Genomic DNA, 12610 nt, shown 5'->3' with positions numbered 1-12610 from the left:
AGAGAGAGAGAGAGAGAGAGAGAGAGAGAGAGAGGGGTTATAATCCCTCTGTCAGATGTAGGGGCAGTGAAAATTTTTTCCCAATCCATTGGCTATTGTTTTGTCCTAGTGACAGTGTCCTTTACCTTACAGAGGCTTTTAAGTTTCATGAGGTCTCATTTATCAATTGTCGATCTTAGAGCCTGAGCCATTGGTGTTCTGTTTAGAAAATTTTCTCCTATGCCAACGCATTCAAGGCTATTTTCTACTTTCTCTTCTGTTAGATTCAATGTATCTGGTTTTATGTTGAGGTCCTTGATCCACTTGGACTTGAGCTTTGTGCAAGTTGATAAATATAGATCAATTTGCAGTCTTCTACATGCAAATCAACGGTTAGACCAGCACCATTTGTTGAAGATGTTTTTTTCCCCACTGCATAATTTTGCCTTCTTTGTCAAAAAAAAAAAATCAAATATCTGTAGGTGTATGGGTTTATTTCTAGGTCTTCCATTCAATTACATTGATCAAATTCTCTGTCTCTGTACCAATACCATGCTTTGTTTTTTTAAAAATCAATATTGCTGTGTAGTACACTTTGAGATCAGGGCTATTGATTCTTCCCAAAGTTCTTTTATTGTTCAGGATTGTTTTGTCTATTGTGTGTTTTTGTTTGTTTGTTTGTTTTTCTATCTGAAGTTGAGAATTGCTCTTTCAATGTCTCCAAAAAAAAAAGTTGTGTTGGAATTTTGATTCGCATTGAATCTGTAGAGTGCTTTTGGTATGATGGCCGTTTTCACTATGTTAACCCTACCATGAGCATGAAAGCTCTTACCATCTTCTGAAGTCTTCTTCGATTTCTTTCTTCAGGGAACTGAAGTTCTTGTCATACAAATCTTTTACTTGCTTGGCTAGAGTTATACCAAGATATTTCATATTATTTGTTCTTATTGTGAAGGGTGTGATTTCTCTAGTTTCTTCCTCAGATATTTTATCATTAGAAAAAAAGGGAGCTACTGATTTCTTTGAGTTAACTATATCCAGCCACTTTGCTGAAGTTCTCTGGTGGAATTTGGGGGTCACCTATGCATACTATCTTATCATCTGCAAATAGTGACACCTTGACTTCTCTACCATCTTCATTCTTCATCACTGTGTCGTTATGGAAACCACATGCAGACCAGCTGGGTCAAGTGTAGGTACAGTCTTTCATAAATTTTCATTGTTCATTGATTATTGATGCTTAAAGAACCAATACTTTAGTAATAACCAGATCCAGTCATTATATTAGACTTTTCCAATTATTCTGTTACCAGACTACTGCTTTCCATCTTCTGTGACACATACTGTGAAGACATAGACACCCACTGAATGCATTCCTCACAGAGGCATGCTGTTCGGGAATATAAGCCTTACCTTGACTCTATCATGTTCAATATTACTCATTTACTTTGGCTCTGTGTTTTGCGCTAAGTAGCTAGTTATACCTGTGTGACACACCGACATAAGTTTCTGAGGCAAATTTCTATAGTATACTAGTCTATGTGAATGCTTCAGATTTAAAAACATAAAACACCACTAGCCTTCATCTTCATCGTCCATCTGTGCTTTGGCCTCCCTTGAATACATGGCTCTTCGGAGAGTCTTCCTCTCGAGCGTCGTTTGGTCTGCTTCCATGTCCTGTGGAGAACAATATGTTCTTATTGAAGGAGCTTCTGTCTGAAGAAGGGTTTCACTTACCCCTGAATGACACGCTGAGTGAGTTTATACCAGTCCCAGGCTCTCTGTTCACTCTGGATACTTCTGTAGCAGGAACAGCTAGGTAAATAACGCTGGACCTTTGCAGGCAAGATTTCTGTACACAGATGAGCAGAATGATGGGAAGCCAGAAAGAGTTACATCAGGGACCTAAACTTTGAAATATAGCTCCATCCCTGAGACACCGCTTGTCTTTACATCAATTTCAAACAATTATTTTAACCTAAGGACTCACTTATGTTAAATATCTTCTTTTAAATATATTCAAGCTAGGCATGATGACAAATGCCTGTCATCTCAGCCCTTGAAAGGCTTAGGCAAGAAAATTACTAGAAATTCCAGGCTAGCCGGACCCACATATGGATCTCCCACTTCAAGAAACAGACAAATAAAAATTGCATGTAGTTCTGGGCTGGCTGGTCTGCTATCATGCATCCACAGTGACTATAAATGGGTAAACTATAAATGGATTATTTTTAACATATCACAAAGGGAACTGTACAAAGGACTTTAGTGGTATCAGGAGCAAAAAGGTCATTCCAAAGAAAATATAGGCAATGGGGGTCTTTGCATGCCTTAGGAGACTCATAGCACACTTTAGGAAAGAGATATCCAAGAAAAAGAAGAGATAGTACAAAGTCAAATTGTCATGTGTTCAGGGCTGTGTGGACATCATCTGCCCAAAGAAGGGGGAATGGTTTCATGTTCTTCACATCCCAGCCTCAGACCTGGAACAGCAAGATCAGCTACGTTTCACAGCATGGTGCTGGGGGACCTGCCTCTGCAAAGGAAACCAATCGCAAACACGTAGGTCAGCATCATTGTAAGTAACACTGGCCATGAGTGGCACCTAGTGTGGCCCAATACACTAAAACCCAAAACCAAACAATCAGATCCCAACATCCAGCAACAGAACACACTTTGGTAGCCACAGCATGGAGCCAATGAACTTTTGGTGATCACTCCCTAAGTATTGCTTTTTAATTTTTTTTTCTCATGTAGTGTGTGTTTTGGAAGTCTCACCATCCTAGAAAGTTCCACTATTTCTGGATTCGTCCAGAACTTTCGTTAAATCCCCAGTGTATTGGGATTAGTTTACAGAGGCACTAGCCAGAGTTGCTTAATGACGTGAAGATCAGCCTGTCAGTGGACTAGATCAAGATCAACAGAAGGGCAGCCCCTCTCCTTTGTGAATGATAGAACACAATGCTAAACCCAAAGAGAGAAGTAGATTTAGTTCCATTCGGGCTCCTCTAATAGTATGTGTGAGCCCAACATTTACTTTGCTTTTAAAGCAAATGTTCTTGAAAGTGTTCACAAAAGAATGCATTACTGGCTAAGCATTTGGAATTGTGTTAGCATTAGGGTTAAGTAAACAGAAATTCATTCTCACTTACTCGGTGAGGATTTACCAGGCCCACCACAGCGAGAAAAGGGGAGTATCAGATGATATTCATGAATCCAGGCAATCACATAATAACATGGTGCGGAGAAATCGCCACCCCAGTCAGTTCTCAGTCTGATTTGAATCAGCCAAACACGTGATCTCTTCCTCCACCGCAGCTTCCCTTGTCATCGTCTGACAGAGCCCTTCACTCTTTCCCCTTAGTTCACACCAACAGCTCTTTCTGAAGCCGGATGCCTGGTTTTGATTGACATGTTGTCCCACAGCCTTTCTGAACCCATTTCATTTGTTCTATATACATGGGCTAGGCTTTCCCAGCCTTGACATGGCTGAGCTCGGGCTGAATGGCTGCTTCAGGGGGATGGGGTGGTCACACACGCAGCAACTGGAGTAACATCTCCATCTGTTACACACAGCGTCCATGGGCCACCCCTTTGCCTCAGCCGTGATAAACACAAATATCTCCCAGTGTGGCCAAATGTCTCCTAAGAAGCAGAACTGGCCCTGGGGGACAGGGAACACTCCCTCCTGACATAAAACCCTCAAAGTGTTTGTGTTTGCTGTTACTACAGAACCAAGTTATTCCATGTGTGCAGGTGTGTGGTGTATGTGTGTGTGTGGATGCAGGTGTGTGTGTATGTAGGCATGTGTGTGTGTCCAGATGTATATTATGTACATGTCTGTGTGAGTGTAGGTGTGTATGTATGCAGGTGTGCGTGCACAGATGTGTATGTGTGCAGGTGTGTGTGTATGTGTTCAGGTGTATGTGAGTATGCAGATGTGTAAGTATGCAGGTGTGTATGTGCAGTTGTATATGTATGCAGATGTGTGTGTGCAGGTGTTTGTATGTGTAGGTGTGTATACAGATGTGTGTGTGCACAGATGTGTATGTATGCTGGTGTGTGTGCGCAGATGTATGTGTATGTAAGTGTGTGTGTACAGGTGTGTATGTGTACATGTGTGTATGTGTACAGATGCATATGTATGTAGGTGTGTATGTATGCAGGTGTGTGTGTTGCAGATGCATATGTATGCAGGTGTGTGTGTGTGTGCAGGTGTGTATGTATACAGATGTGTGTGTGCACAGATGTGTATGTATGCAGGTGTGTGTGTGTATGCAGATGTGTATGTATAAAGGTATGTCTCCAGGTGTGTACGTATGCAGGAATGTTTATATATACAGGTGTGTGTACGGATATGTGTGTGTGCATGTGTGTCTGCAGGTGTGTACGTATGCAGGCAGGAATGTTTATATATACAGATGTGTGTACAGGTATGTGTGTGTACATGTGTGTCTGCAGGTATGTATGGATGCAAGTGTGTTTGTGTGTGTGTGTATGAGTGTGTGTGTGTGTGTCTGTTTGAGTGTGTGTGTACATTTCCATGCATTCACGTGCAGGCCAGAGGTCATCACGTGGTTCCCTCTATCCCTCTCTCCTTTATTTTTTGAGGCAGGGCCTTTCACTGAGCTTAGAGCTCACCAGTTTGGTTAGACTGGCTGGGCAGTAGGCCCCAAGGATCCTCCTGTCTCAATCCCAGCTCTGGGATTAGAGAGGCACACTGCCATCCCTGGCTTTTTAAGAGAGTCCTGGGAGTCTAGCTCAGATTCTCATACTTGAAAAGCAAGCACTTTTCCTCCTACACAGCCCCGTGGGCACTGTGCCCTTCCTTAGATGGCAGAAATCTCTCTCCAGCTTCAGATGGGAATTCCAAGGAGGTGCTAGATTCAGTTTGGCATCTCTTGGCCTCCATCCCGCTTCCCAGCTGGCTTCACCATAGCCCTGCACTAGCTGACTCACCCGTCTATCCTTGATGGAAACACTGTAGCCCTGCGCTGGCTGGTTCACGTGTCTGTCCTTGATGGAAACATTGTATCTGTCTTCGATTAGGAAGCCAGTGATATCTAAAGTGATTACTTCATCTCTAAGTACAATTGAATAGACTTTCTTCCTGGCTTGCTTAAAGGACATCACTATCCCACTCAGCTGACTGCATTTTCTGTCTGTTTTGTTTCCAGATCCTTCTTTCTAAAGAAAACTATAAATTGTCCTGCTCCTGAAGCTAACATCGTATTATTTTACTCCTGGCATTTAGATCACTAAAGACAATGTCACTTGGAGCCACCTCCAGGATGCTTCTCAGCATCTCGCCCTGGCTCTCTGGGAGCGGCATTGTAATACATCCCCTAACACCTTGATTGGGAAGAATCTGCAATCTCTCTCATTCTCTGCATAGACTTTCACATTTGTTTTTCTTCCATGGGAGATTTGCTTTTGAGATCTTCAGAAAGTCATAGGACAGAAAATTGTTGATACCTGTGTGGCTTTTCAATCTTTTTTATTCCCCTATGGAAATGTATAATCTATTTTTATCTCTTAAAACAATACGATTTAATTTTCTGATTTAAAAAAAAGCTGGCTCTCAAAGCCACCATGGCTTTTGTGTTCATGGCGATTGCCTGATTGTAGGCAATGCACGAAAATGATCTTATCATATGTGAGAAAGGAAGAGCTATAAATCGGGAAAACAGTACACACTGAGGAAGTCTCAAGCCTCAGTTACAATTCATTCTATGTATAAATGCAAATGTACTTCCAAATGGTTCAGAGCCAAAACAGACTTAGCCTTTCATCCAAAGGACAGCAAGGGATAGCCCAGGCTAGGGCCTGGCTAGAAAGCTCCATGGAGAAGATCACTTGATGTCCAAACATGGGGGCCTGAGACTCAATCTCAGCACCTACATAAAAGTTATGAGTATACATTCACACCCGTGAGCCCAGAACTGTGGGGAAGACATGGAGACAAAATGATATGTGTAGTCGGCAACCTAGATCTAGGCTGAGTGAGAGACCCTCTCTCTAGGGAATAAATCGGAGAGTGACAGAAGGCACCCAGTATGCTCCTCTTGTCTCTACCCATGTCCATAGGCATGCACACCTACTACACAGAGACAGACACACACACACACACACACACCATACTGATGGTTTGTTTATGCTCGGCCCAGAGAGTGGCACTATTGGAGGTTGTGGCCCTGTTGGAGCAGGTGTGTCACTGTGGATGTGGGTTTTAAGACCCTCATCCTAGCTGCCTGGAAGTCAGTCTTCCACTTGCAACCGTCAGATGAAGATGTAGAACTCTCAGCAATGCTTGCACCATGCCTGCCTAGATGCTGCCATGCTCCCACCTTGATGATAATGGACTGAACCTCTGAACCTGTAAGCCGGCCCCAGTTAAATGTTGTCCTTTATAATACTTGACTTGGTTGTGGTGTCTATCAACAGCAGTAAAACCCTAACTAAGACACATATACGCCAGTCACACAGTAACTAAACAAACTAACAAACGAACAAACAAAGAAATAAATAAATAAGATGTAATAGGTTCAAAACGGCCTGCTCAGTAACCATATCCGAAGATGCAATCACCTTGGGCTTCCGATGAGGGCATCGTGCATGTCGTGAGGCACAGCTCTTCTTCAAAAAGCACCCTTAGTAATTATATAGAACACTCCAGCACTTACCTTTTCTAGTTCTTGATCTTGTCGATTCATGAGGGTTTTCCAGTGTTCATAGAGCTCCACGTCTTTGGTCTGAATGTCTTTCAAAGTCCCTTCCCTTAACACACTCCCGTCCTTCATGGCTATGATCTAAGGAAAGAGCACAGGAGCAGAGACATAGCAAAATGTGGAAGAAGACAAACGATTGAACCTTATCTCGGGAAGTATTTCATACTTCTTGTCTGTAAGGTACCACCGTGACATAGACACAGGAAGTCTCACCCAGTCAGCATGCGTCAGGTACTGCAGTTTGTGAGTCACAAGAACAACCGTCCTCTTGTCATCCTGGAGAAACTTCAGAATTCCTTCCTGCATCAGGTGATCGCTCAGGTGAATATCCAGGGCAGAGAATGGGTCATCCTGCAGCGGGGAGGGATTGGAAGGGAGATGAGGGAGAACCAACTGAAAAATGGAAGAAGGAAACCCAAGCTGTTGTGAAGAACCAAGGGTGCCCAGACATGTCTGCTTTGCTGTGTTGATTTCTGTGTTATTCTCCTGCTTCTTCTTCTTCTTTTTTAATTTATTGAAAATACTTTTCATTTATTATTATTGGATATTTTATTTACATTTCAGATGTTCTCCCCTTACCCCATTTCCCCCCTCCCACCCATGAACCTCCTATTCCAACCTTCCTCCTCCTGCTTCTATGAGGATTTCCCCCCCCCGACACCCCCACTCCCACATCTCAACCCTTGAATTCCCCCCCCCCGACTTCCAGTCTTCATGGGACCAAGGATCGCCTCTCCCACCTATACCTGACAGGACCATCCTCCCTTGCATATATAGCTGGAGCCATGGGTCCCTCCTGCTTCTTTAGTCTGCAAACAGGTGTCTACATAGGGGCCTGAGGAAGAAGTGGCTGGATTCTCATTCCATCAGGTCTACACACTATGGTCCACTCTCACACAAGCAGAAATGATAACTCTGAGAGAATTTAGCGCAGTCTTATTCTCTACACAGATAAGATGTAGATGGTGAAATAAAGCAATTGTGTTTAGAAGTTGGAGTCAGTTTATGTGCATGGCCATCACAGAGAATAATATAATTAGCTCAATATATTTATTCAGCATTCAGTTACTCTCTGCTCAATAAACAGAAACAATAGCAATGGTTTTATTAAAGTATTTAAGAGAAAACGTATGAAAAAGAAATATTAGTAAAGTAATTAAACAGTTACTTTGTTTAGATATCATAGTTACAGGTAAATGGGTAAATTAATAAATGTCCTTAAATGGCTTTTATATAAATACATATAGTAGTAGAGATAAGAATGCAGTAGCTTATTTAAGTCATTGAAATACATGAATATTCTGGATAGCAGAATATTTAACAATTGTCATTATGTATGTATATACAAATATCCAACAAATACAGATATAAATGTATGTTATCTGAGTTTATGAATGTATTTTAGAAAGTAGTGAAATGAAATTGATTACTGGTAGAATTTCCCCCCAAATTATTTTAATATTGTAATGTTTCAAAATCTTTCTGAACCTTTGGGTCGTTTTTATGACCACCAGCTATTTCTAAGACATTCTATGAAACAGGACATCTAAGAGATTACTCTGTCTTTCTACTGCCCAATAATTTGCTTTTAAAAATTGTCACAGATGGATGTGGAGAGATGGCTCAGGGGTTAAGAGCCCTGGCTGCTTTTCCAGACGACAGATTACTTTAAAATTAAAGTATGTGTGAGTGATATAAATCATTCCAAGACACACTGTCCCCATGCTGGAGTAGGAGGAGGACTTAAACTGTCTTTCAGGATACCACTGGCAGGGTCACCTTCTTTTCCCAGCACCAATGCAGCCAGAGTTTAGTTATAGGAGTTACTAACCAATCACTGGCTTGGAAAATTCAGATAACTATTATAGGGGATAAATTGGTTGCTTTTAACACAAATTCTGCTCCTGGATCTAAAAAGACTTGAGGCATGTTGTAGTTGTAGTTGTTGTTGTTGTTGTTGTTGTTGTGTTGTTGTTGTTGTTGTTGTTTTACAGACCAAACATCCCTAGTCATTTGTACAGAAAGGTTTTTTTTATAAAGAAAAAGATACAAGCTGGAAACAAGATTTTATAATAACTCAGGTCAATTTTCCACACAGTTCTGAATTGTAATGCCAGAAGACAGTAAGCAGAGTGTTGTAAATGGGAGAGCTGAGATGCATTTATAACCGTCTCTCTCTCTCTTCTGGGCAATGTCTAAATTGTTTGTAAAATGAGGGGATGCTAAACATACCAGTCAAAACTTTATCAGACTGATGCGAAGCTCCAATAAAATAATATAGTGTTTCTTTCAATCACATTAAAGTGCTGTTTTACTGTTACTGTCTTATAAGTACGGCAGTGGTAGACTGCCACTGTGTCTCTCTAAGATGTCACAGGGACAGTGTCATGTCTCCCAGGACTCACAGGAGATCACAATGATTCAAACTTTCAGATCTTGTTCAGGCAAGCCAACCCAACTAATTAACAAGAAACCAAAAGCTTGTTTGGTCCATAGAATAAGTACAAAGCCAAGTTGAGTAATTTAGTAATAGTTTGATCAAAATTAAAAAAAAAAAAAAGATCGAGGCTATAGCCTAGTGTTAGAGCACTTGCCCATTGTGCACAAAGCCACGGGTTCAGTCCCAGGACTAGGAAAAACATGAGCTACAAAATCAAGCCCTCAGATATATATTCCTCCTTTAGTGATTTTTATATGACCTTGGAATAGTCCTTCCTCCAAAGACATGGTGTCCTCATCAATAAAAGTCAATAATAGCACTAATTAAAAATGAAATATTTAGGGTGTATATTAAATGAACTAGCATGTATACCATTCTGTGCTCAGATATTCCATGGCTGTGAAAGGAATCGACAATGCCTGCTACCACATGCATGCCCTGGCTTGGCGCTGGGGCAACTTAGTGTTAGAATCACATGCAACCTTTTATACAACCTGATATAATCACAATTGACATTTGCTAGATTGAAAAGCATGTTTCATGATTCAAATTGTTTAGTAACATGCTGAAAAGGTACTTTCTCCAAAGAAAGCAAAAAAAAAAATGCGAAATGGTAAATTAATTGAAATGTCTATTTTTCATTTTCAAGAATATATTTTTATTAGCTAGGGATATGGCTGAGTGTGATATGCATACACCCTCTATTCAATCCCTAACTCCTCAAGGAAAAGAATGTATTTGTATATTACTTCCATGTACATCTGCATAATCATCTTTGGTGTTTTGTTCATTGTTTGTCCTACCGACACTTCTCTTTGGTTTCCTAAGTTCTGGAAATATAAGGATGAGTGTCTGTGTCTGATCTATCCAGTTTTGATAAGTTGATTGACTGTCTTTTATAGTCAATGAATTTATGTGTGATTATTTAAGGTTAAGGCTAGTATGAAAAAGTTTATTTAGAGCAAAATTAAAAACATTCCTGTGACTGTATAATTGCATACAAATGAGGTGCTCGGGGGGTAAGGTGATGAACTTTTCTTCCTTGCTTCTGCACCCAGCACAACAAATAGAACTCTGGACATCAGTGATAGACGAGAAAAAAGAGAGGAAGGGAAGAAGGGAGCAAGGGAAGAGTAGGAGTGAGGGCGGAAGAGAGGGAGGGAGGGCAGGGGTAAGATAAGGGCTTATACCCTTACAGCAGGTCATAAAAATCAAATCCTGTAGCATCGTGTTAGAACTCTTTGTTAATTTTTAAACCATGGAAGTTTAAGCTATTACTATTTTTTGACAAATTGCTAAAATACACCAATAACATTCTGCTGCTGCTAACTGTTGTTCAATTTTAGTTTGGAATGATGTATGGTATTTAGAAAGTTTGTTATCCAACATGTTTGGTTTAACCATCAACTTGACACAATGTAATAATAATCACCTGGTAAGAGAATTTCAGGGGTGGAAGTTGTCTAGATGGGCCTAATGGGCAGTTCTGTCATAACTGTCTTGACAGTATTAACTGGTATGGGAGGACTCAGTCTACAGTGGGCATTACCACTCCCTATGTTAATCTTAGCAGGATTAACCTGAAAGAATTCTAATATATCTCTATTCTGCTTTTATCTTAAATGCATTCAAATTCAGCAGGAAACTCTAAAATCAATTCGTATTTTGAAGTTTCAAGAAATACAGGGGAGTGAAAGTTTAAAGCCTCTATGAGCGTACTTGCAAATAAAGATTGACAATGTCACAGGAGAGGGAGACGTTTACAGTCTCTGCTGAACTCTAAAATTCCCATTCTTTATATGTGCTGCTGTTTTGGCTCCTACCTCCTGTAGAAACTGAACCAAATAAAAATCACAACCAATGCAATCCACAAATTTTGTGAATACATGAAAAACCACATGAAGCCTCTTCAAGACATGGGTTCTATTCATGTTAAGCAAAGATTGCTACCATTTTAGGAATCACTGAGGTTAACTCTGATCTACAGCCTGAGCTGCACACCATGTAATGAAATAAGTGTTTAAATGGCCCTGTGCCCATCAACAATCCATTCCCTAACCCTTATCACTTTGCCATGAACTGCAAAGGAGAAAATCCTGCCCAATTATCCATCACAATCCATATTCCCTTCATTATTCTCCTGGTCAGAGAACCTAGGTAAACCATTACCTCCAGGGGCTGGTACATTGTTTTTGAAGCTAACAGTTATTTCCATCAAGCTTGATGACCTGAGTTGGATGCTTGGGAACCAGATGTTGAAAAGGAGAGAACCAACTTGGTCATTTGTCCTCTGACACCCCCCCCCCCCACACACACACAGTGCACCATGTCAAGCAAGCATTGCCTCCCTTCCCACACAAAATCAATAAATAAATGCAGTCAAATGTAAAAAGAAACTGTTCAGAGTATCTCAGTGCCAAAATAGCAGCATGTGTAAAGAATGGGAATTTCAAAGTTCAGCAGAGACTGTAAACATGTCCCTCTCCTGTGACACTGTTAATCTTTATTTGCAAGTACGCTCATAGAGGCTTCAAACATTCACTCCCCTGTATTTCTTGAAACTTCAAAATACAAGTTGATTTTAGAGTCTCCTGCTGAATTTGAATGCATTTGAAATAGAAGCAAAATGGAAATATTTTGGAATTCTTTCAGGTTAATCCTGCTAAGATTAACACAGGGAATGGTGACACCATTGTAGACTGAGTCCTCCCATACCAGTTTTATTGTAATTTCCTGAACACCAACCTGGATCCACCAACCCTCAGTCTGTGAGCATTTACTCACTCTGTACTCTGTAATTCCACAAATCAAGCCAGCTTTCCTTCATCATCTAACTTGGTAAAGACCCATTTGTCCAGAGGGAAAAAATAAGTTATAAATAAAATTAAAGTTCATATTCTTACCAAGAAGACAATGTTGGTGTTTTGGTAGAGTGCCCGTGCCACGCAGATTCTCTGCCTCTGACCCCCACTCAGGTTGATTCCCTGGAAAGGAAACAGCAGAAACACCCATTTTCATCACTAAGAAGGGACCTGGTGGTAAAGATTACCTCTAAAATACAAGCATCTTTAACCTTTTTAAGCAATACTGGCGACTCTTTCAATCCTGGATGTATGTCAATAATTCTTAAACATTTGCATCTCAAAACTTTTTAAGCAACACTAGTGACTCTCTCAATGCTGGATGTGTGTCAATAATTCTTGAACACTCACATGATCCTTTCACGCTGACTGAGAGCTTTGCCATACAAAAGCACTAATAACCAACACTCTTGGTGAGTGCCAAAAGCAAGCAATTTTAAGGTTTTTTTTTTAACTTTCTGCATTGTCTGTTCCTTAGCATATACCTCTTTTCATAGGTTTAAACTTATTTTTAATTATGTATGCATGTGTGTTCCTGTGTGTGCATATGTGCACTGGAGTGTAAGATGCCTATGATCAGAAGAGGGAGTCAGATGCCCTGG

At 40.7% G+C, this 12610-nt stretch overlaps 1 protein-coding gene across 1 annotated transcript in view; it reads right to left on the bottom strand.

Moving 5' to 3' along the window:
- The window catches only part of Abcc9 (ATP binding cassette subfamily C member 9), a 113495-nt gene that overhangs the window by 43975 nt on the left and 56910 nt on the right, over window positions 1-12610 (bottom strand). Inside the window, exons 22-25 of the mRNA XM_028757519.1 lie at window positions 12051-12131; window positions 6921-7058; window positions 6663-6788; window positions 1560-1656 (exon numbers count right to left, since the gene is read on the bottom strand). Coding sequence (XP_028613352.1) covers window positions 1560-1656; window positions 6663-6788; window positions 6921-7058; window positions 12051-12131 — 442 coding nt within the window. The remainder of the gene's footprint in view (window positions 1-1559; window positions 1657-6662; window positions 6789-6920; window positions 7059-12050; window positions 12132-12610) is intronic.

The sequence above is a fragment of the Grammomys surdaster genome, unplaced genomic scaffold, assembly GCF_004785775.1.
Source record: "Grammomys surdaster isolate TR1022 unplaced genomic scaffold, NIH_TR_1.0 126176, whole genome shotgun sequence".
NCBI lineage: Eukaryota > Metazoa > Chordata > Mammalia > Rodentia > Muridae > Grammomys > Grammomys surdaster.
Note: the sequence above shows the minus strand (reverse complement) of the source record. Positions and strands in the feature narration are given on the sequence as shown.